At 34.2% G+C, this 26,760-nt stretch overlaps 1 protein-coding gene across 1 annotated transcript; it reads left to right on the top strand.

The window, feature by feature from the left end:
* The first annotated feature begins 580 nt into the window (after positions 1–580).
* Positions 581–26,226, top strand: LOC100244920 (uncharacterized). The gene is made up of 20 exons (XM_002281794.5): positions 581–1,032; positions 1,106–1,175; positions 3,769–3,811; positions 4,111–4,188; positions 4,310–4,394; positions 4,525–4,607; positions 9,872–9,929; positions 10,639–10,749; positions 13,411–13,468; positions 13,672–13,768; positions 15,555–15,590; positions 18,099–18,235; positions 19,458–19,528; positions 19,635–19,688; positions 20,998–21,140; positions 21,553–21,693; positions 23,461–23,694; positions 23,908–23,967; positions 25,330–25,590; positions 25,831–26,226. Exons 1-20 carry the CDS (start codon positions 885–887, stop codon positions 25,957–25,959), a joined length of 2,097 nt encoding a protein of 698 aa, XP_002281830.3. The 5' UTR covers positions 581–884; the 3' UTR covers positions 25,960–26,226.
* The last annotated feature ends 534 nt before the right edge of the window (positions 26,227–26,760 follow it).

Here is a 26,760-nt window from a genome sequence, read left to right on the forward strand (position 1 = left end):
ATAAGAAAAACTACTAGTACAAGGATATTAACATCTTTATAATTATTTTTTTTGTTAAAAATAAATAATAATAATAATTGTTAATAACATTTTATTTAAAATGAATAAAAAAAAATTAGCTTTCTTTTAATACGTGGATGGTGCACATATTTGATACTCCAAAAATTATTATTTATTTAATTTTATTTTTAAAAATAAAAAATAAAAAATAATGAATGAACGATGTTATGAAATTTTAAAAATTATTTTCTTTTTAAAAATAAAAAATTATTTTTTAATCATACATTAAAATATGCTTTTAATTTTTTTAAAATTATAATTACATTTTAAATTTAATATTTTTTATTTATCAATTATAATTTATAACTAATAAATTATTTATTAAATTTTAAATACTTAAAACATAAAAAGGTATATCATTTAATTATAGTAAACTTTTATTTTTTTGTTTTTCTTTTTTCAAATCTAATATATGCCAACTCATACCACTTCAATGCTAACCTTTTTATTGGAGAAATATTTAAAAAAAATTTCCATTTTGGTAAAAGATTATGAAATTCAAGCAATTCCCTTCCGACAATTTAAAGGGTAGAAGGCTATTGTTGGAAAACATCTTCCTCTCCATATTTGACGCGACTCCATTACCTTCATTCGCACCAGCAACAGGAATAAATACAAACCCAGTCGATTCTATATAATCCAATTTGGAAACCGGCGAACGTGTCACATCCTTACTGGCCACAATAAAATTTGGAAAGAAGAATCTTTCCCGTCCTCGGCAGTGGTGTGGCCGCATCTGATCATAGTTGGTATCATAAGTTCATAACACTTGAGAAAGGTAAATTCTGAAAAAGGCCTCTTCTCGCCGGCCATATCGATCATCGATGGTTAGGGTTTCTTCGGGAGGAGCGGCGAGTTCGTCAATGGCGTCGACTCTCAAAGCGTACTCAATTCCCTTGGTTCTGTTAGCGGCTGCCATATTCCTTCAGCTCTTCGTAATCCCTAACTCGTTCCCGCTCAATCATTACGACGGTGAGTCGAGTCTCTCACTCTCCTCGTGTGGGATGATTTTGATTTTTTAACTTTTGTTTTGGTTGAATTACAGTTCTTGGAATCAAGAGGTATAGCACCGTGGAGGAAGTTGCAGAGGCCTACGAGAAGTTTTCTTCTAAGTGGTACTGATTAATTAATATTTGATTTAGTTTTTATGAAAATATAACAATGCATATGACAGTGGACAATGAAAATACAACTCATAATTTGCCATTCTTCCAATGATCTTGTGAGTGTAAATAGGGTGTTTAGAAAAATATACAGTGGACCTAGAATTCCTTTGATTGGGCGCTTTGCTGATTAGCATTTGTCACAGGAATGCATTAGGAGAAATCAAACGGAAGGTTGGACGCTGACCCCTGCCCGTAGGATTTATGCAGCCTATTAACAACCTGAATTTTAAGAATGACTATTCCATAACTTTCCAGAATACTCTTGAACATGTCTATTCCATAATCTTCAATACATATGACTATAAATTTTAATATATAAAAGATTTATAAATTTTACATTTAATATTTTCAAATGTTCAACATGGTATCAAGAAGACACTGTCAAAGAAGTTAAAATACACCATCAATAAGTTAAAAATAATTTGAAGAAGTTTAGATTAAGAAAATAACAATTTCATTTCAACTTATGGAGATTGAAGAGTACTCTTCCTTTTTGCTTGCCTATTGGGCGCTATTTGTATACATCATGTGTACTTTGTTGCACCCTATTTCAGACACTCTTAATATATATTCTTAGTTTGCCTATCAAAGAAAGAAGTTGAAAACTTTCTTAAAAGTGAAAGTCATAGGTGACAAACTATAGGATTTGTATGATTTTACATGACTTTTGCATTAGGAGAGCAGAAGAGAGGCTAAGTGGTGGGAGTGGTTTCTCACCGTGTTCACTAAACTGTGGGTGTCTATATATATACCGTAAACAAGTTGTCCCTTTTTACTGAGCAAATCCTTTGCTGAGGTAAGAAGAGAGTTGAGAGAAGTTAGTTGTAGTTTGTGGCAGCCATCTTGGCTATGGATAGGCTGTTTGGGGAGAGGAATATTTGGATTTTGCAGGGTAAAGAATTGAGATAATACTTCAGGATTTAATGAGTTCAAGGATGTTGTATCAAACTGTAACATGACCAAGGGGGCCATGCTCATTATTAGGCGGAATAGTGTTAAGGGTATCTGATCAGGTTCCTCCTCCAGAAGGAAAATTGAATTAACTTTGAGGGATAATCTCTATGGAATCTGGTCGATTGGATATAGGCAGTATTGGAAGAGATCATATTTCATTTTTGTCTATTATAGGCTGGCTGGGAGTGTTTACAAATGTGGGAGTTAGTGTGGTTCTAGAAGGTTCATAGGAAACTGTGGCTAGGGGCATTGTTGGTTGTTTGGTTTAGGTCATTCAATTACTGTCATTCCTTAGCCATGGCTGGGCATGGCTGGTTCATCTAAATTTTGGTTACTGATGAGGAAGGTCATAAATAGTAACCAAGAACCTTCCTTCCTAGCAAAGAGGGATGCTCAGACCTCTAGGAACTTAAAGGAAACTATGTGCCTTATTGATTCAGATTGGTTGTATAGTGGCAGGGTTGTGGCTGTTGCCCAATTCCCTTGCATACCTTTCTCATTTCTCTGGTTCCTCGTTTGCCTGGGAGTGATCCTGCCATATGGTGTGCTTGTTTTATTTTTCTCTGGATATATGATGTATTTTCTCATAAAACAGGAGAACTAGGAAAAGGTTTTCTTTACTCTAAAATGCATAAACAAATTGGAATCATGGTTTTTTTTTTGGTCCAGACTCCATAAAGCATGGGAACTTGAGATATTAGATGGTTCTATAATTGTGAAAAGGGACTATCTTTTGGAGTACTATTGTTAATAAGGAGAATGAACTTGTAAAAGTCTTTCAAAGTTTATGGAAGTCTAACACCCAAACATCACTTTCTGTTCTACAAGGTTCTGAACTTCATATTTAGTTAGACTTAGGTCACTCCAGATGTTGAAACTATTGAGTCAATTTATGGATGTTTAAACTCCATCATTACATTGGTCTTAACAGTGCAAGTCAGGTATTTGATATTTTTGTTTACTCCTTTTCAATTGCAATTTTTCTTTTCCTTTTTAAAACTCTGGTGCTTTTAGACTTTCTTGAACCTCTAAAATAATGAGGAAAAGGAAAAAAGGGTTAGAAGACGATCAATTTTTGTAGTTTGGATGTGATAAAAAAAAAAAAGGAAAGAGAAAAAATGATGGAAAATCTAGAAATCTTGTACATTTAAAAACTCCTCATGTGCTGTTTTAAAAAGTGAGGAAAGCTGGGAGAGAGTGAAGGAAGAATTCATTGGGTTCAAGGTTACATTTTGTTTTCCTCTTATTTTTATTTTTCTATTTCTTTTTCCTTTTTTCCTTCCTTCTTTCCTTTCCTTCATGATTTATGAGAACCATTATGGTTTTATCATTTCTTTTTGCAGTCTCTTCCTTCATATGTTAGACATTTCTTGAATTAAGCACAATACTTTTTCCTTCTAGATCATAGAGATCTTTGTTTGAAAAGGTCTTTATGCGGTCTTTTCTTGAATTAAGCATAGTTCTTTTAATTTGTACGGATCATAGAGATCTTTGCTTGAAATAAGGCAACTAATGGTACTTAGTATAACTTTTTGACTGTTTATTTACTCAGGATGTCTTCTTAAACTATTAATTGTGGTAATTTCAGGAATTCAGGCACGGAAGTTCCTGAGACTATTGATTTTCTTAAGGTCAGTAAGTTATTTGTTTTTTTGTTCAAGGTGCTTTGTTTATTACAATCAGTAGTCAGATTATATACTATCAGGCTCAGCACAGCAAATTTTGATCGTTGAAACATAATTGGTTAGATGTGAGAGTCTTCCCAGGAAGAATTGTTTTAGATCATCCTTGAATGAAATGAAATTTTAAGAAACACAAATGATGTTTTCTTTCAGAAAGAACTTTTAGAACTTGAACAGGGAAAAGAATCTCCATTCTTCCCTTTCTTTCAGTGCTACTACTATGTTGAAGATATGCTTTTGTTTTGCAGATTAGATATGCTTTTGAGCTCCTGACTGATCCATTGTGGAAAAGGGACTATGACATATTTGGCATTGATGAGCAAATAGTGAGTAAATGGATCTTAGCCTTTTATTTTAAATATCACTTTACTTTGTATTTCCTCCATTTTTGTTTTAGGATTTAGGCATTATTGTTTTCCAACAATGTCGTTGTTTTCTTTTCTGTAGGATGTTTTTGAAAATGTCAAAAAGCAATTTTCTGGGGTTAGCTTCTCAGGAATCAACCTTCCATTGCTAAGTGCTGCTTCTTCTGGTTGGTTAAGTCGTTATATTCTGAAGTATTTGGTTTCCTGAAAATGATGTTATTTACATGACCTTCTAGCAGTGGAAATACAGTTCTGATAGGTTAATGCATGGGATCACCGTGCAATTTTTTTTATCAGATCCTGGAGATCATGTTTTTAATGTGATTACCTCAAATGATTTCCATTCTGTGTTGGAAAAGACTGAGCCGTTGCTGATTCAGGTATGAAAACTGACCAAATTTTGTTGACATGTATTTGATATCTTAACATGAACCCATATATTCTAGCATGCTGTTGCTTTTTTATTTTATCCTCTATATGGAAACAATATGGCTGTCAAAGACCAATTACTCATGCAGCATGAGTAGAGAACTGTTGTAAAAGCAGAAGCAGCAAAGAGAAATGATAATTGAAAAAAGTGGGATATAAATGAGAGTTTAACTTTTTAGATTTTTTTTGGATAGGCAAATAAGAATATACATACATGCATATATATATATATATAAAATTAAAAGTGCCTATGAAAAAAATTAAAAGCCCCAATCAAAAAGAGGCATACACAATACATGTGAAGTACACATGTGAGAAGACAAAAATAAACAACCAACAATCACAACCCTAATCTAATACTTTGAACATAACTACGTAATAAAATCTATATACATGTGAGAACACAAAAATAAACAACCAACAACCACAACCCTAATCTAATACTTTGAACATAACTACGTAATGAAATCTATAAAGGATGGTGGACCAGCTTTGAACCTTATCTTGAAGATACCAGTGTCATCACATGTATAGATTAGATATAAAGGAGTCCTTTAGAGATTTGTTTATGTATTGCACTCTTAAAGGTTCTTTGGTTGTGTTCCTTCCAAATTGTCTAGAAAAGGCAAACAAGACATGTTTTTCAAGCCCTTCTTCTCTTTTGCTCACAAAGCTCCCATTCTAACCAATTAACAAGTTTTTCACTGAATGAGGAAGAAGCCATGAAATGCTAAATAAAGAAAGTAAAAAGTGCCACAACCCTCTAGTTTTCCCCATAATAGACAAAGAAATGGTCTATTGATTATTTTGCATTTTTACACATACAACTTGTGGTACATGGATGCATTAATTTCAGCTAAAATACCCATGTCGATATGATATGACACGACGGCAAGTGTGAGATCCATATTGGATATGCTTGTATTGCATTGGATATGACTACTTAGCCTATTACTGTTTTTTGTGTTTTTTAATTCTTTCTTATTTTTTTTAATTATATATGATAATGGTATAAAATAAATTTAAAAAAAAAATGAAGAAATTTTGAATTAATTTCTAACTCTTGTTACTGAAGAAGTTCTTTATCTATTTCTTTAATTTTTTTTTTAAATTATAGTAGATAAAATTTAAAGATAAAATAATAATTAATAGCATAAAAAATCTAAAGATAAATATCAAATTTAATATCTTAAAAAATGTAGAGATAAGTTATAATAGTTAATATGAAAAGTTAAAATTTTTGCATGAGTTATAATTTCTCAACATCTAGTAATTTGATGATTTTTATCACAAAATTAAGATAAATTTTCAAAGTTTTAAACTAATCTAGGTTTACTAATAATGTGGTATCATATTTTCTTAAAGATTTTTCTGAACATCCTATTAAAATTAAAAACTTATACTAAATAGGTTCATGTATGATTTGTTGTAATATCAAAGTAAATAATGCTTAGCATCTTATTAAAATATCAAAGATGTAATAAACATATTTTCCAAGTTTCTAACCATAATTAAAAATATAGTATTATAGGTAAATTATACTTATCTTACTGTGCTTGTAGTTCGTGTTAATTTATTTTCATTGATGTTGTATCTAAGTAATTGCACCTATAGTTGAGATCCATTTTCGTTTGAATCCCCATGTCTTAAGATTTAATGATGCAAGGATCCAACATCTAGACACATATTCACACTCGACACCCATACTCAAACCCATGTAGTATAGCATACAACAATAACCTGCCAAATACCATCCTCTTTTTTTAAGTTGGTCCATGGTTAGGATCCCTCCCCAAATACCATGCCACGTGAAAAAAACTACTTTGGTAGGAGCCTAAGAGCCCCATACTATCTTTGAGGGGATAGACACTTTAGGCAGGGTAGAAAGACTTCATCGAGAATTCTCTACTTTTGTTAGACTTCCATGCTATTCTATCCTCATGCTTCTTCTTAACATGAATAACTTTTGAAGAAGTTTCTCAACATTATCCATCTCCTAATCTTGGAAATGTCTTATGAAGCACGGGTTCCACATGACCAGCCTGCCTTCTAACTCCCATGCATCATCCACCCATTCTTCTTGGAAGCCACAAAGAAGAATAAAGATAGAAAAGAACCCTTTAAAGGAACATCACCACCCCACACATCTTGCCAAAATTTGATTCTTCTTTTATTGCCTACCTCTAATCTTGTTTTGGTCTAATAAACCCCTATTTGTTTCTTATCAAGTTCCATAAACCAACACCATTACTTTCCCTTCTTACCTGAGGGTTGGGAGCACCATCCTTTTGGCTTTTCTCCAAACTTTCCTACTATGACCTTTCTCCATAACCTATCCCTCTCCACAATGAATCTCTAACACCATTTTCCTTGTAATGTTTTATTGAGGATGGACAATGCCTTGATGCCTAGAACCCCCTTTCTTTTTATCTTTGTAGATTGATGACCATTTCACTAGATGGGGTTTTACTCAAGAGCCCCTCCTCCTCATCGGAAATCCCTTTGAATTTTCTCAAGTCTCAGAGTCACCAATTTGAGAATAGCAAAAAATGACATGAAATAAATTTGTAGGGTGCTAAGATTACATTTTAATAAGGCAAGTCTCCCTCTGCTTGAGAGATACTTTCTTTTCCATAGGGCTAGTCTTTTAGAGAATCCCTCCTCTACTGTGTTCCGAGCAACTTAATCCTTGAAGGGACACCTAGGGGTAACTTGAAGTAAGTGACAGGTGGTTTTCCCACTCCATAACCCTACACTGACGCTAGCTCATCCACATTAGGGACCTTCCCTATCATAATTAGTTCACTTCTGTTCAAGTTAACTTTTAGTTTTGAAGAAGCCTTAAACCATAGTAAAATCTAAGCCATATAGATTAATGAATTGAACAAGGTTCACAAAAAAGAAGTCAATTGTCAGCTAACAGAAGGTGAGGAATCTCAACTCGTCCAGTTCCTCTTCCTACCCTGAAACCCTAAATAAAGTCACCCTCCCCTGCCCTAGTCAAGGGAATGCTAAGAGCCTTTATCACCCCTAACAAAAAGATGAGGGGATAAGGGTTCCCCTTATCTCAAAGCCCTTATACTTTAATAGAAGCTTGTAGGAACACCATTTAACAAAACTGAAAATCTTGTTGTTGAAATGCAAAATTGAATCCAATCAATCTATTTCTGCCTAAAGCTCATATTTCACATCGCTTCCAAGAGGAAGTTCCAATTTACATGGTCATAGGCTTTTTTAGTGTCTAACTTACATACAAGTCCCCTTATGTGACTCCTTAATCTTGAATTAATCGCTTCATTAGCAATTAGGAATGGGATTTGTCTTTTTTCCAAAAACACATTCTAAGGCTTTGATACTACTTCCCCAATCACTTTCTTCAATCTATTAACCAAAACTTTAGTTAAAATTTTGTATAGACTTACCACAAAGCTAATGGGTCTAAACACTTTTAAATCTTTAGCCCCACCTTTTTTTGGAATCAAAACCACAAAAATAGTATTTAGACTTTTCTCAAAGGTACATCTTGCAAAAAAAATCTCTGAATACATCCAAAATCTCCTCCTATACAAAATCCCCACAATGTTGCCAAAATGTCAATGAAAAGCCATTTGGTCTAAGGGCTTTGTCCCTGTTAAGATCTATAAGAGCATCATGAATCTTTTTCTCAGTGAACACCTCTTCCAACCTACAAGAGTTCTCATTACTCAACTTTTTGAAAGGCATGCCATATATGTTCAGTCTCCACTTCCCCATTGAATTTGACAATTGAAGGTGAAATTAATTCACAACCTTTTCTTGAATCTCAACGTCCTCCATCACCCACTCTCCATTTACCCAAAATCTCCCTGTTAAATTTCTTCTATGTTGAACATTAGTCATTTTGTGAAAAACTTTGTATTTTTGTCCCTTTCCTTTAGTCACACCTCCCTTGATTTTTGCCTCCAAGAGTTCCCTCTAAGATGACCTAATAATTAAACTCTTCTAATAGCAACCTTCTAGTTTCCCTATCTTCCAAGGAAAGAGGTCCTTCCTTCGCCTTGCTTTCCCAAAAGTTGATCTGATCCAACGCCCAAGCCTTGTGGGGTGCTGTGTTCCCCAAGACTCCTTTATTCCAAGCTTTAAAATCCTCCTTTCATGCTTTCAACTTTGACCCTAAGACGAAGCCACAAGATCCACTGAACTGGTCACTTTCCCACCAAGGCATCATATCTTTGAATCCCTCCACCTTGAGCCACAAGTTTTCAAATATACCCCATCTCCACCCATTAAAGTAGGGAAATGATCAAACGCTGGCCTTGGCAACAGGATTTGCATTGTATTTGTAAAGTGATCCTCCAAATCACTCTTGATTAGGAAAAAGGGGATTCTTTTCATTGATTGCCTATTCAGTCCTCTATGCAATGTGAAAGAGCCCCTCTATCAAGGGGAGATCAACCAGAGAAAGCTCTTCTATAAACTTGGAGAATTTTCTCATGGTTGGAGAAATTCTGACGTGAATTTTTTTTCCTCCAAGAATTAGACCATATTGAAATCCCCTCTATTACACCATGGATCTTCCCATAGCTCTCTGATGGCCCCCAACTCCTAAAAAGCTTCGAGTTCTCTCCAATCCACAGAGCTGTAAATCCCTGAAAACACCCAAGTAAAGTTTTCCACACAAGTCACAAGATCTGAAATGACAAGAGACTGGGTAAGAACCAACCTCCATCCCAAAAGACCACCACCCCTCCAACAATTCTTGACTAAGACCATTGACATAGCTTCCACCTTTGTTTCTTGCAGGCACACCCAAGTAACATCTTAGTATTTTAACTAAAAGATGTCAAAAATATCCTTTATACTACACTAATGAGACAATCTTAATCTTACCAATATATCATTATAAACCAGTTTCTTTTTATTCTGACATAACCCCTATCCATATGCAGCTTAACAAAACCTTTTGTTTATGCAAGAAAGTTGTCCAATCATTTATCTGAATGATGAAAATGTCTAATGTCCTGTACTTGTTTCTTATCCAAATAAGCATATCATGCACCCTCTTTTCTAGAGCTGAGATTTTTGTTATTTCTGGTGAACATCTAACCATTTTTTGTTGTTATATTTTTATTGTTGTTTATTATTATTATCATTTCAAGTCAGTATTATTGAAAAGATTTCTTTTGTTTCTTTTGTATCCACTATTGTTTTGACTGTTGCTGAAATTTCACTTCAGATATATTCATTGGGAAGCAACAGCTGCAGACAATTTTCTAATGACTGGAAAAGAATTGGTATGTTCTTCATTTGGTAATATATCAAAATTGTGAAAATTAATTTTTTAATATTTTTTTCCATCACCTTTTCTTTTATAGTTCTTTAGTACTGCTTGCCCATCTGTTACTAAATACTTAAATTGCCCATCGAAAAGATGTGTCTTCTTGAAGTCATATGCTCCTGACCTACTGAATTTCAGTTTATTGAAAAGGGAAAAAGAAAAACAAACCGTGAAACTGCATTTATTTTGCTTTGGAAGTCGATACAGTTTGTCAGCCACTGGTGCAACTGAGCTGAATTCTCTACTGGAAGGACCAATTTTGGATAAAATTCTTAGAGAACTTACACCTTGCATGATATTCTATTGCGATGACTGCTTAATTAACTTCACCCATTAGGAAAAAGATTTTGTTGTAATGATTAACTAATGGAAGTTTGTATTAGTTGGATGTTCTATTGGGTGATCACTGTGATACTGATGCTGTTTTGAGTGACCACTATGATTCTGGTGCTGGAAAGGATCTTGTTGAAATGGTTAACTGATGGAAGTATTGTTTGTATTAGTTGGATGCTCTTTTGAGTGATCACTATGATTCTGGTTTATTTATCTGCACCAAGGTTGTATTCATTTATGTTAACCCTTCAAACATTTAAGGTGGTTTTTTTTTTAATTATTATTTTATTATATTTTATATTTTTAAATTTTTTTAATTGTTTTACCTTCAGCTACTTTTTTGGAGGGGGTTGCAAATACTGGCATGGTGGAACTTGGTGATGCAAGGCTTGCAGCATACCTTGCTGAGAAGAAACCTACAGGACAACCTTTCTTTCGGAATGGTAGGTCTTATATATATTTACATTATCAACTTAATTATACATACACTTATCCACACATGCATGTGCATGCATATTTTAGAAGGTTTTATATGGGTTATGCTACCAATCTGACCCAAAAGCTTAGACTGTTAGTTAATGGTCAATAATGTATGTGAACATCAAGTTGACTTGGTTAAAGCCCTAACAACCTGCCTCATGGTCAGCCTTCTTTTTGGGCTTGCACATGGACTCGATCAATGGGGGAAATAATATCGGAGAAGTTCAAACTCATAATCTCCCATAAGTCAAAGTTCTAATATCATATTAGTTTTCAAGTTTAACCTAAAAGCTTAAATTAAGTAATGGACAAATAATGTATATCAAGTTTACTTGGGTTAAAGCCCTAACCCTATGTGGATTAAATTGGGAGCCACATGACTGTCAAATGAAAGCGTTTTTTTTTTATTTAATTTTTATTTTAGTTTTGTTAATTTTATTTCTTTATTTATTTTATGAAGGTCAGTTGTTTAAGTAGAGGCTAATGGACAAAATAAGTAAAGGAGATAGTACTGTGACTCAGAAATTCCTTGTCTTTTTTGTTTTTTATTTTCATTTTCAGTAAGAGGATCCCCTTAGTCTAGCCTATGGTGGAACTACATGGTTAAAACTGAGGTGAAAAGCTAGCTTCCTTTCTATAACTTAGATCAGACCAGCTGCTCTAGTCAGTTCCCTCTTTCATAGGCAGAGATATTCAATCTCTGGAGCAAAAATATATGACAGAAGATAACAGCTACGTGAATTAAGTTATAGGGATCTTCTTGGAGCTGTTGGAAAGGGCATATCAGCTCATAGGAATATTGAAAACTGTTTTTTCTTATGAATATCTGAATCTATTTGGTGACACTGTTTTTTTATATTTTATACATATTCTTGTTTTATTCCTACACTTTATAGCTATCTTGTTGCCTAATCCTATGTATTTTCGGAAGAATTTCTCATCCTTCACTTGTATTTAAATATTAATACTAATGACTTATTTGTTTTCAATCAAAAAGAAAAATAAAGTAATTAGTGAAATTGTACAAAGGAATTGGATACTACATTAACAGGACTTGGAGGAACTTGTATTCACAAAGCCTTTCCATCTCTGAAGTGTCTTGGGGTGCGCCTTTGTGATACACTTTATATAGATTACTAGGTGATTTTCTTATGATTGATTTTTCTTGTTATTTCCCTTCTCTTCTTCTTTTTTGTTTTTATTTTTCTAATTGTTTTATTGTTTTATTGTTTTTTGTTTTTGTTTCTTTTTGCTTCCTAGTTCAGGTTCTGAATTCTCTGAGTCTAACATGCAATTCAAATGATTTGAGGCCATTACAAAATTTTGTGAAGGTTCCTCATTTATATATGGATGGGGCAACAATTCATCTTCTAATCAATGTTAATGTCAGGCATCACTTGCTGTTCTCTGTCTTCCCTTGGATTAAACCGTCCTACCAATTCTAGTAGAGTAGTTAAATTATAAGATGGAAGGTGAAAAGTAATGGATAAATTATCTGAATCATTTGGTAGATTGGATCAACTTGGAACACTGATCTCTTGTTCTCTTCATCTCCTCTTCCTCTTCTCCTTCTGTCAAATATGGGAAATCCAGCATCCTTACTGGGTTTGCAATTCCCATGTTTTGCATATTGGCAACATGTCAGTAACATCCACTTTGTCAAATCATATCAAAAACATTGGAGATGGATGAAAGAGAAATGAATACCCATTCTGGGTCAGTCATTCTTGTGAGCCAAACACCCTTAGTGTTTTTCTCCATGATTGTCCACCTTGGGGTTCTTTTTTGTATTTTTTTTGTTTCACTAGGTAGTATTGAATCCCTGGTATGTGCTCCATAATGGTCGCATGCTAGCTCTAAGCTAAGACACCTGTGGTTGATTTAACTGAAGTTTCACTTAAAATTTCAATGCTTGCAAGTTTTTCCAATTAAACTGAGAGACAATTATTCCATCCGTAGCTGCCTGTTATATTACTTATTTTCAAATATGCAATATCTTCTGTGGAAATGTCAGTTGGACACTTTGATTTTTGACGCTTTCTTATCGCTTTCTGTATTATTTCTTATCTACTATCATTCTTTTGATGCTTCCAGTACTGTCATGCTATTTCTTATTTCCGTTAGTTGCATCTTCTTGTTCTAGATATCAATTCTAAGCAAATTCTAAATTCTTAGGACAGCCTGTTTACTAACATTTGTTCAATGTTGATCATGGATACTTGTAAATTTTTTCTTGACAATAGGCCTGGAGACACCCTTGCAAACTCTTCTGATTGCTATTCTTGCATATTTGTGTTGATTATGAGGATTCTTAGCATAAATTCAAATACCTGAATGCAGAATCTTTAGGAGTTGTGCCTTTCTGTTGATGTGCTCTCACAAAGATCTGTGAGCATTATAACAGTTACACCTATATTATAACGGTCATCCCACGTGTTCGATCTGTTAGCTTCCAGGCTGGAATTTATTGTGCCACTTCACCTTTTTATTTTTATTTTTCACATTGCATTTATTTTGTGCATGTTCCAGTTATTTTATCATGTAAGTTTATGAGCTAGATACTAATTTTAACTATGACTGAGAACTCTTACCTGTTATTTCTTTGTTTTTAACTGTGCATGCAGGCCTCCCTTCACTTGTTGCATTTCCCTCAGGTTGTAGAACTTCAGATTGTCTAGTTAGGTGAGCTCCAGATGGATTTTGAATTTTAGCTGAAGAATATAGAATTGTGGAAGCTTTCTTGAGCTCTGAACCTTTTCTGAAGGCTATTACAAATATCCACATTCTTTACTGATGCTGTTTTTTCTGGAACAAATCATATCTCCTGCTTATTAGATGTTATAGAGTGAAAATGTAAAATTGATTTCCCTTTTTTTTTAAATTAGGTATGAAGGAGAGCTCTCTGTTGATGCAGTTACTGATTGGTTTGCAACAGCTATACTCACTTTACCTCGCATTTCTTACTACTCAAAGGAGTCACTGGTAATATTTAGGATCTTTGTGTGCCCGATTGTTATGATCTTTTCTCATAACAAACTTGTTTCATTCTTTCCTTTTATCGGAGAAATATAATCTTCAGTCCTAAATTACCTTGAAATTAACAGGATCACTCCATGAACTATAGTTTACAGTTTCAATAAGAGCTACTGAAATGTCTAAAAACAACTCATGTATAGAATTCGGCATGAGTACACACTCAAAATTTAACCATTGCTCATGGGTCATGTAGCCCAAAGTTGAATACAACAGAAAATATCTAACTCTTGGAAGACCAGAGGTTCAAGAATTCACAGTGGAGCATTGGTGGCAGAATATGATTTGAGTAAAAAGTCCTATGCATATAATTCATGAGGCATTGTACAAAGGAAAAAGCTACCAATAGAAATCCTTCTTCTAAAATCTCGGTAGCAATCTTTATGAACTTATTGGCTCCTATTTTGATGTAAGCTCCAAACCATCAGATGTGGGTCCCCTCGTCAAAATTTTCATGACCAGACTCTTGTGCCCCCATGCCTTTTGAAATCTCACTTGCTATATATGGGTTTGATTGACCAACACCATGTCAACTTTGACCAGCATGTGTGATCAATGTATGTGGCCTTTAAAGTGCAAATGTTAATATGGGATCATCTTGTGGTTCCAGTTCCAGATGTGATGATATGGCATGTTGCTTGAAATTTTGGCCAAAAGATGTTAAGAAGGCAGTGAGGGTGTCATTTTTATAGCTTTGCTCATTTACAATTATAGTAGAGGAACTTCTGGAAGTAGTTGGCGACAGAAGGTGTGTACTTGGTTTTCTGTCTAGACCACCAATAATTATAGATTCTTTATATTTGGAAGAGGCTTAGTCTTATTTTTATCGTAAAAATTTAAGTCCTATTTTGTTACCAGGTCTATTCTCATTTCTAATTGCTTATAAAACGTCTAGAGTCTTATAGTAAGGTCCATTATACCAAATGAATGTAGAGAGTTTCAGGTTAACATAGATGAGCAAGGAAAAAAAAAATTATATTTGACATTGTATCTTTTTCTATTCTAGTTTCTTCTTCCTCGGTTTCGTCTTCCTCCCACATTCTCCTACTATCAGGGCTATAATATTGCTTAAGATTGCTTGGTTGCCTTTTGTAGATTATAGATTCTTTATATTTGGAAGAGGCTTAGTCTTATTTTTATTGTAAAAATTTAAGTCCTATTTTGTTACCAGGTCTATTCTCATTTCTAATTGCTTATAAAATGTCTAGAGTCTTATAGTAAGGTCCATTATACCAAATGAATGTAGAGAGTTTTAGGTTAACATAGATGAGCAAGGAAAAAAAAATTATATTTGACATTGTATCTTTTTCTATTCTAGTTTCTTCTTCCTCCTTGGTTTCGTCTTCCTCCCACATTCTCCTACTATTAGGGCTATAATATTGCTTAAGATTGCTTGGTTGCCTTTTGTAACTGGGGCCCATCACCCACATGATTAGGTTTTGCCATATATGACATTATTGAAATAGGCCAGGGTTTTTTTTTTTTCCTTACATCTGTTTTCAACTTGCTGTACCATGATATTTCACTTTGATCTGATATGTGATTGCAACAATAACGTGTGATGCACACGACTCTGTTCTGTGTTTGATATTGGCAATAATTACCTTCTACTTTGTTGTTTTTAATAATCATGCTCTAATCTTATCAATATTTCTTCTTGGATATTTGTTCTCTTGATTTTTTTCATTTCATGACCTTATTGCTAGAAATGACACAAACCTGTTTTCAATTCCAGGGGCAAGCTTTTCTTGCAAAGAGTAGTCCTTGGAAGGTACAAATTCTTTACCAGTACCCAAATCTCATTCTCCATTATAGTCCTCATACATTTAAGTTTTCCTTATCTCAAAATTTGATTGTTATTTGTCATTGTACTCATGTGAATAATTAGCAGTGACTACTTAATTAATAATAGTAAATTGTGTTGTAGCTTTGTACACTTCAACTTTCACTAAAAGCTTTGCTACTTGGCTTGCCTAAGATAAAGGGATTGTTATAATTCTAGCTATATCAACCTAATTTAATCACCTTAGAGGGAGGGTAAATAAGGTGATGATCACTTTTTGCAAATTTAAACTTAAAGAATGCAAGAGACAATATAAGTAATAGTATGATAAAAATCAATATCAAAATAAATAAATAAAGGGAGTAGGGAAGAGGGAAATACAACCTTAAGATTTATAGTGGCAATCTCAGCCTACATCGACTTTCCTTTAGGTTCAATCCCAAGTTTTAGGTTCCATTATACTAAGGCTTCCAAACCAAGAGATTTCTCAGTCTTGAACTCCCCAAGTGATACCTCATAGTTGGCAAATACTAAGTGATGCCTCACACTTAGATTTTTCTCTCAAGTGATACTCCACATTTGAGCTTACCTCACAGGGTATACAAAAAAAAAATTGATAGGAATATAAATCCTAGTTTACAATTTGGCACAATGGAATACAAAGAAATTAGGGTTAATGGTGTACTAAGATGAGATGCAAGTTTGAAAGCAAGTGCACTCTAAAAACATCCCAGCAATATAAGAAGTATGGGGCCTTCAAATAGGAGTTGGAAGCCCAAACTAGCAGTTAGACATAGTTGGAGTTTGACCAATTGGTTGAATTGGCTATTAGCTGTTGGATAGCGGAAGGTACAAAAAGTTATCGTTAGGTTAGAGGAGCTCAACCAGTCAATCACCGGTTTGACCTATCCTTGACTGGTTGAGTGAACAGGAAACTTTTGAGCCGAAGGAATAATAGCAAGTTGAGTGAACAATAATCGATTGAGCCAAATTAATGGTAACCGGTTGAGCCACTTCGGTCAAACCTTGGTCAAACATACACAAAATATGGAAATTAATGCACAATTGACCTTTAACGATTCAAATTGTTTCAATATCGAACTTAAGGTTAAAGAATTCTTTTTAATGATGAAATACATATTGAAACATGAGTTTTTATCCTTGAAACAATCAATCTCAGTGTTTATAAAAATCATTAAAAGATGCATAAATGAACTCTATAGTTTTTGCAAGTTTTACATTGTTAACATAAAATCCTTAGGGAAATCTAGCTAGATAAACCCTTTGTCATTTTGAAAACTCTTTTAACTATGAATGACACTAAACAGAGGTGGTTTTCATTTGGAAAGATTCTTCATCTAATTTATAAAATAATAAAACCGATTTAGATTTAGACAGCTGCATAATTTTAGGTGCTTATGTAAAAATGAAATGCATAATCCTAGTGTACCAACAACCTTACAAAGAGATCATAAAGAATTGGTCTTGATTGATCTTCTCTTTAAGGTCTTCTCCGTCTTGATTTTTCCTTTGGCTTGATGTAATCTTTGTGATTGTCACTTCGAAAATCATCTTACCTAAAGACACTTAAAAATAAATCATTAGCTTCAAACCTTGATTTGTTATCATCAAAATCGAAATTAACCAAACCTTGGTTTTACAAGGATAAACAATAAGGAAATTCTCAAAAACTGTTGGTTTCTGAAGTTTCTTTTCCTTTTTCCATTTTTTTTTTCTGGAAACCAATTGGAATGGAAATTTAACAGCCTCACAACATGAACTTGATTTTACTATTTCAGTTTTTCATTAAAGCAGTTTTTGACTTAGCTTCTTTTCTTGTCCACTGAGATGTTCTGATCTCATGGTGCACTTCTTTTATCATGTTAGTTCTCTAATGATTTTGGCACACATTCACCATACCTTTCTCTGAACCTGGTCTGGTTTACTTGAACAATTAATAACATGTAATAAATGAAGCAAAGTTCAATTTCCATGTCTTACTGATGATCTTAACTCATCCACATAAAGCTTGCTTGATTGAATATATCGTTTGCAAGAACAAAGACTGTGTTCTAAGTTTCCATGTTTTCAAACATTTTCTTGTATTCTATGCAGTATTAATCCACAAAAATACCATATTAAAAATTACAATGGCATTTTTAGCTTTAGCTATTTCCATCTATAGCTCATATTTGCTTTGGAATTTTTTTATTCTTCCATGTTTCCAGACTTCTTTTTCATTTTGTTTAAGTTTATGGCACATCAATTTGTATCAACAATTGCAAGTTATATATATCCTATTTTAATAGGATGGTCAATATCAATAACTTAAAAAATAGTAAAAACATGTCTCTCTTGAAATACTTATGTTTTTAGTGAAGTCTTTTAATAATCACTTTTGAGCACTCTTTAACTGCAGCATTATTCCTTAATTTTTATTTGCTATCTAGTGATGTACTTGTCATAATATTTACGTTTTTTAATTCTAAAATATAGGTGAAAGTCATAGTTTTCTCAAGAACTGGGCAACGGGCTACTCCTTTCTTGCGCCAAGCTGCTAAGAATTATTGGGCTCATGCTTCCTTTGCATTTGTACTATGGCAAGAAGAGGATTCTTCAGTTTGGTGGAATACGTATGTGGATATACTATCTTTCTATTCTTGCAGTATGCGTTCATGAAAATTTATTATGCTCTTTTACTTTCCTCGAATGTCTTTATCTGGTTGGGTTCTAATATGGGAACCAAAGCCAACAAGCTTCATCCCAACTATATGGGATTGCCTCAATGGAAGTAAATATGAACCATCAAGGTTTGAGATTATTTTATGGTGGGTTCTTCACCTGATGTCAAGGCAAAAATTTGATTCAAAATCCCTTGGAGGACAGTTGGTGGTAGGAGAGGGCCCTGCTGTGAACGTTGGTTGAGACCATTGTTGGATAGGGAAACCTGCCCTATTTAGTTCTATCACAATACCGTAGATAATTGTTTATCATTAATACTCAACTACAATATTTGATAATAATTAATTGGTGTCAATCTTTTCTTTAAAAGGACAACTGTTTCAACACTTATATGATTCTCAGCAACACACTTAAGCGGTGATTAGAACCTAATATGCCCTGTGCATCAGGAGCTCAGGTTTACAGTAATGGTATAAATGAATGGTTTTTTGGCATTGATTTAAGTTCAATTTCTTTTCTTTGAGTAATTCACTTCAAAAGAGTGAAAAAAAATTTAGGCAAAGTGGATGTTTAAATTTAAACCTATCATATTATGCTAATTTTTAGCTGAGTCTGACTTATGGACTCATTAGTTGGTGGAGCCTAAATCGTACGATATATATGCCATGTCAAATGCTAGATATACAACGTGTGTGACAAAACAGAGGGTAATGCAAAAAAATAAGGGGAACGGCGTTCTTAGCTATTCTTTCTCCACACCACCACCCCACCCCCCCCCTCTCTTTTTTCTGACAATGTGTGTTGCAAGGACATGATACTTCATATAGTCAAATACTTATTACTCTATGGTGCTATCATAATTATTGGATAAAATCAATTAATATTTATGGTAAACCTAATCTTGCCCATTTTTCATCTATTTTGAATCTGGCTAAAGGATGTATCTTATTTTATTCAATGGGGTTTTCTATCCCACAAATAAGGCCTTCATGGTGTTTAATTTCAGGTTGAAGGCTCCCCCACCATTCCCAGTAAAAAATAATGAAGTAAAAAAATGAGTGGGTCTAAATTTTCTGTCTTTAATCACTCAAACTGGAATCTCAACCACAAATGCTATGAGAATTGAAATATTTTATAGTTGTACCCTTGAAGAAGTTATATTATTGACAACAGGTTTGAGGTGGAATCTGCACCTGCTATTGTATTTTTGAAAGATCCAGGTGTCAAACCTGTTGTGCACCATGGTATGTGCTTTGCTTGATTTGCGTTCTCTCTTGTTGCTTCAAAAAATATTGTGATGCAAGTTCTGTTGCTTCATGGGCCAAGCTAATGAATGTATGTTGTGTGCAGGATTTTTCAATAATTCATGGTTTGTAAATATCATGGAACAGAATAAACAACAAGGTATAATATAGTAATAATTTTTTGTTGCTTTTAGTTCATCCATCTAAAAGCTGGTTATCATTAATTAATTTTTCCTTATCATGCTTCATGAATGAGTACCGGTGTTAGATGGTTCAAGCATAAAATGTTTCTTTATAACTACAAGTCAGATTATTTTTTTGTGTTGAAAAAATCTTAAGGGATCATTGTGGATTGTTTGAATAAAGACTGAAAAACAAAGGAATATGTATTTACTTTGCTTCTGCTTGTTTTTCTTTTTCTTTTCTTTCCATGGGATATATTTTTTTTTTTCCTTATTTTTTTCTCCATGTTGGGATCGAGCTGAACTCTCACTCATTGCCACCCAACCATTTGCCACTTGGGCCAGGTCTCAAGGCCTACTGTCCTTCTGTTCCTAAAGGCATTCACATGGATATAGACCTAATTTTGATAATTTCCAAGTTTTTTTTTTTTTGGTTGGGAGAGATTTGCAATACTGCCTGCTGGGGGACACAATTGTGTAATGACAAAAGGTAACTTGTTAATTTTCTTAAAGAAATACCAAGAACTAGGAAAAGGATTGTGATCTTGGTCTCGATACCAACAGATAACATGAAAACAAATTACGAACCCAAAAAAGATAGACACCTAAAAAATTGAAAACCTAAAAATAAAAATAAGAAATCTTAAAAATAAGAAAATTAGAAAAAATAAATAAAGAAAACCTATTTTCATGGCAAACAGGCCCAAAGCTGCATCAGGAGGGCGGGAGGGAGGATGTTTGGAATGTAATGGAAAAAATAGGCAAAAGAGAAGAAAAAGATGTAAACAAAAGTTGTAGAATGAGGAAAAGCCAATAAAATTCTCTGTATATATTTATATATATATAACCTTGTTGTTTTACTTATTCAATAATTTTGGATTTCTTTAAAGTTCTGACATTTTTGATGGAAAGTTAATGTAGCTAGTGTTTGCCTTGAAGTTTGCAGTTATCTTCTAGTCATGGGATATTGAATAAATAAGGTTCTAATCAAATTTATTGTGCAGTGAGATCTCCAGAGGCATGTAATATTCATTATCCGTTGTTGGTTATTGCAGTTACCATATGGATGCTAAGCCTCCATCTGATGCTTGTTATACAAAAGTTTTTATAATTGACAGTTTCAATCTATGAGATGATATACCTCACTCACTTAGTAGCTGTTTATTTGTTTCTGTAATATTTAAAACAGGATTGATTCTTGGTGATACTCTACCAAGTTTTTGCTGAGCCTACTTATTTTATACATTTATAGGGACACTTTTGATCTCTTATGCCTTGTGTTTTCAGAGCTTCCCCAGTTGCGGAGTATAACATCGATGGAGCTGGGCTGTGATGCCCGAGGCTATTCTCGTGCTGGATATGATACCATGACTTGGTATTGTGTTATTCTTGCAGGAAGGCTAAGCCTGGAACTTAACAAAATGCGTGAAGTAAGCTTCTTTCCCCTGATGTTATTTAATGGTTTAAGCTCTAGATGGTAGATTTTTCCTTTTATGTTGGAATCATTTACTTCTATGTTGCCTTGACACTGAATCCAATGAGGATCAGTCTCTCTACTTTTGCCTTGACAACGAATCCAATGAGGATCAGTCTCTCTACTTTTTCATGGCTTTGTAGATGCAGACAAATATTTAAGTGAAACCATCCAAAAAAAAAGTAGTGAAAAAAATGAAAGAAAGCAAAAGATGGGACATTTTAATGAAATATGGACTTAATATTCTAATGAATAGAAAATTTATGCATTCTAAGTAAAATAATATGGAATAAATTCATTTATGTGCTGTCAAAATTTTCATATATTATTCAAGCCTAGCAGGCAGAGTGAATTAATTATGGTGACAGACCATGCGCAGGGTCCAGCAAATACTATCAAGTGCTGCTGAGTTAAATGGAGCTGATAAACAACAACCATCGGAACCATCAGCAATTGCTCTAAAAGACAAGAGATTGACATTTACTTGGCTGGATGGGGAAGCCCAAAAGGTAAGTTTATTTATTTATTTTTCTTTTTTATCAAGCGTGTTATGATGCTTCAATTAAGTTGTATTTTGGACTCATATACTTAGCTCTAGTCCATAATACTTACGCCAATCATGCATGTGATGCTATGTTTTGGGGGTACTCTGCTTGATAGTTCAGTCTAAAGGCCAAACTTATTTAGGACCAAAAGTGCGAGCAGATGCCATATAGTTTACCTAGTTGATGGCATCCCATTGCAAAGGTCATGCCCAAGTTGGGGAAACCATGTATTTCCACCATTTTATAAACCACCATGACATTTGAAGGCATCGAAATGCTGTCAAATATGTTCAGCTATGGTTCCATCGTAGTTTGATTTAAATTACTTTGTCACTATTTGATGAAACATTCTTTATCACCTTCATCTGTCTAGTGCCCAGGTTATATACCCATTGCTGCTCCAGTTTTCCTGAAAGATTATATATAAAGAAAATGAAGAGGATAAGAAAAATGGAAAAGATATATTACCTTATAGTTTTCCATTTGTATTTGCCTTTTCTGACACCAACCGACATTTTCTATTTAATTAAGTAATTTGGATTTCATCATCAATTATTTATATGGTCTGATTGGTGAACATGGGCCAGACAACAGTGAAGTTTCATCTTATGAACGTATCGATATGGAATATGATTTTTTATTTGAAACTGGTGAAAAAAATATTCATCTAGTCAATCTAGTGTGGTTGGGATAGTATTTTATTTAGTGTTCTTATTGGTTTGTTTCTTCTTCCAATGTACTACACAAAACAATTCTTAGTTCATTAGAGATATGAACAAATAATTAGAGTACTAAATCATGCAACACTGTTCCTCTGATACACTTATATACAACCTCTTAATGTTTTGGTCTAAATTTTCAAGAACATGCATAATTTGGTATGCTAATATTATTTACGTGTAATGGCCAACTTTTCTCTCCCTCTCTCTCCATCTCTCTGTCTCTACATAAATATGTTTTATGGATTTGGTGATATTATAGGATTAAAAAAAATGACATGCAGACACACAAACCTGGAAGGGAAAAGTCTAGTGTCTTAATATCTTCCGTCTAATACTATATTTTCTGAATGGTTCATGTGCATTGTGTGTTAATCCATATATAGCTGACAGCTTGGGCTACTATTTTTTTTTTTTTTTTCTCTATTAGCCATTCATCCACCCATAGGCATTGTATACACCCACTGGTTAACTACTGAACAATCCGGGATTAGCCATTATGGTTACAAATATTATGCCAACATTTGGAGGCATAACTTCGCATTAAGATTTAGCCCATTTTTGGTTGTCAATTGGTGACAACCTATGAAGCAAGCTATAATCATGAAGTCCAGTGTGATGCAGAACCATGTATCCTGGCATAGCAGGTGTGGAACTTACTGTTAACAAGTAAGGACCTGAGAATCTGTTAAGGCACCAGGGTGTAGCATATGGAAATATATACCATGTATTAATTCCACTTGCACTCAAAAACAGCAAGAGGACTGTTTAAGAACATAAGGCAGCATTGAGTGCATAAATTTTTAGCTTTTTTGGATGGGATTATGAATGCAGATGAGGAAGACTTTAGGACTAGCAGTCTACCTATATTTCATGTAGTTAAAATGATAATATCATTCCAAGCGTCATATTCTGTAGAAGCATCATAACAATTTTCTTTTGAATTCCATTTTCTTTGACTCATGATGATGTGCTATTCTGTTAGGCACTGACAGTATCTCTTTTTATGCAGCAATATTGCTTCTTCTATATTCATTCTGAGGATAGCTATGATACTTGTGGACCGAGAAGGGATGTGGCTGATGTACCACAGTTATTTATTGTACGTTACAAAAGAAATGCAACTGTAGACGATTTGAAGGTTGAGAGGAGGCCAAAAGGCATATGGAATCCATTTCAGGAGGAGGATGTGGATCCTGCATCACAGCTTGTGGCAAGGTACAATGGTTCAGGTGAAATTCCAGAGGTATGGATATCTCCCAGCTGTGCATGCTGTTTTTTACCTTTGCAGATTCCAATTTTATGACTAACTGCTTATGATCACCTCAGTTTTATATATTGCCAATTCCTACTTTACGACTAACTGCTTATGATCACCTCAGTTTTATATACAGATTCAGTTGATAACCTAGCACATTATTCTTATCAGTCTCCCCATGTTGATGTACTCTGTTTGCAGATTATTAAATGGATCTCACAGATAATCAAGGATGGTGACTCCAGGGATCTCCCCCTTTTTGTAAGCTACATTTGTAACTCTATAAGCAGGCTCTCTATATATTTTTTCTGCTAGACAACCAATTTTCCTAAAAAGTTTAAACTTTTTAGATTTGGGTCCACAATGTATAGAATGCGCTCCAACACCCTCTATCATAGTTAGCCTCTTTTTGGGCTTAATAAAATGGAGAAATAAATATATAGTGAGGTTTGAACACATGACCTTCTCTTAAATGAGACTCCGATACCATGTTAGACAATCGATTTTCCTAAAGTTAAGCTTATAGGATTTGGGTCCACAATGTATATCATACTCTTTTAACACTCTCCGTCATGTGCAACCTCATACCTACACATGGAGATATACATGGGCATGTAGGTAAAAACCACAATTAGCTTCTTTTGGGCTATTTAATAAATTAGGGAAGTGAATATGCGGTGAGGTTTGAGCACAACCTCTCATCAAAGGAGACTGTGATATCATGTTAGACAATCAATTTTCCTAAAAGCTTATGCTCATAAGATTTGAATCATGCACTCCAACACCCTCTATAGTTAGCCTCTTTTGGGCTTTAAAAAAATGGACAAACAAATATATGGTGAGGTTCGAACATATGATCTCTCGTCAAACGAGACTGATATGCATTGTGGGACCAAATTCTATTAGCTAAAGCTTTTAAAAAAAGCCCTCATTTGGCAGGAGGTAATGTGTTCTTACCTTATCATATATTTATTTGTCCACTTTATTAAGCTTAAAAAGAGGCTATCTCTGATAGAGGGTGTTGAAGTGCATGATATACATTATCATCATTATTAATGTTGATAAAAATACTTTTTTATTGATTTAAACTGGAGACTTGTTTTGAACTTTGACCATGACAGAGAATTGCCTTATTATTTTGTACCATAAAAGAAACAAATCATTATCATCATGCATTGTTAGCATTAAGAGTGATAAATTACCCCATACATCTGAAGGATTGGTCTCAACTTGAGAGGAAGAACTGGTAATCAATCGACCATGCTACCCACTGTGCATATGCATGTCTCCTTGTACCTATCCTTGTATTTTATTGGCCTTAGTTAAAGCATCTTAGCCTTCAAAATCTTGTTTTTAAATGTTATATCATTCCTATTGAGTGGCATCCAAAATATATGACTAATTGCAACAAAATTGTGGATTGCATTGTATTGTAAATGGCAACCATAGAATGGTGATGGACGGTGGCTAATATTTGAACATACACTGGTTCTATTTTTTGTAAATTTTAGAATGTAAAAGCTGGGGGGTTCAGGAGATTTTCGCTTCTCAGGCCTTTTAGTTTCTTTTCTCTTTTTCTTTTTCAAGATAAGAACATTTTTTTTTTATCCTTTTTGAATGCAGAGAACAAAAACTCCTCAGCTTGTTCCTGAGGATGGGGATCCTATCTGGTCAAAAGGTGCCCAAAGCATTCTCTCCACAAGCAAGGGGTTGAAATACAGGATCAAAAGCATCATAAGTGGAATGAATGATCGCCTGGGAGATCCAAGGATTGGACCTATGTTGCTTTTGGGATCGCTAATGTCTTTTGCTAGCATTTGGCTAAAGAGGAGTCAAGCAACACATCAAAGCCGATTAGATCAGCCTAGTCAGCCAAGTAACATGGTAGGTGATGGCTTAGGGCATTTGCCTACACTGGTTTCTAAACTACTTAATTCAGAAAAAAAAAAAAAAAAGGTGTTGTTTCTCTTTCCAGCACCTGTCCTCAAACATTCACGTTGATCATACTGAGAGTACCTGTTCTAGGCTACCAGGCTAATGAAGAAAGTACATATATTACGTGCGGTGTGCATTTTATTCTCCTTCCTGTTATATCTACTAACAAGATGTCATGTTTCTTTTCAGGATGAAGATCGAAAAACTCGGAGAAACCGCAAAACAACTGTGTCAAGCCAAGATCGACCTACATCCATCACTGACATGGAACCAAAAGATGCGTACCAGGCGCCACTATCAGATTCAGACTCTGATTAGCAGATGCTGCCTTGAAGGAATAGATGTTTTTAACCTCATGAACAGAATCTAGAGATCGTCAAACCAAAGATGATGCTTAATTATCAGGAGTCCAGATTTAACTTATTAATAAACATGTCCATTGAGTGACAAACTAACCGGAAATTATCAAATGGGGTTATGTAATTTTGTAGCCATACAATACAAAGTACATATTTAAGTAGACTGTTTTTACTCAAGAGTTTTCAATGAATCAATAATTAATAGCTTGGCTTGTTTCCCTCTTTCTATACCATCTTAGACTGCCTCTGTTTCCCCTTCCTGGAACTTCTCTAATACCTCTGTCCGCTGCATAATTATATATCTGATTGCTATACCGTTAATTGCAGGGTTGACGACTCCTTATTGGCCTCATCCTTTAGTGCTGCTACCCACTGGATTTCTCTTGATTGAAACACAGCCACTTGAATGGTATGAAAAACCGTGAAGTTGGTGCCCTGCTTTTCAATGATGTCTCTTTTCATGCCGTCTAATTTTTTGAATGCTGGCCAAAACCTTTTTGTGGTTCCGACTGAAATGAATATCCATTGATATCACCAGAAGCAGTGTATGTTGTACACGGGTGGAATGTCCTTGTTGAAAGAATTGCAGACCCATCAGGCAATAAATTATTTTTCATGTATTTTATGACCACAAATTATGTATTTTTCAGTATAACTTCTACTCTTAATTTGATTATTGACTTGGAAATTGCTTGAAAATATCACTTATCAATTGTAGCATAGGGTTGTAACTACTGATTAATTAAGTAAATGAATATTA

Source organism: Vitis vinifera, chromosome 17 (genome assembly GCF_030704535.1).
Source record: "Vitis vinifera cultivar Pinot Noir 40024 chromosome 17, ASM3070453v1".
In the NCBI taxonomy this organism is placed as follows: domain Eukaryota; kingdom Viridiplantae; phylum Streptophyta; class Magnoliopsida; order Vitales; family Vitaceae; genus Vitis; species Vitis vinifera.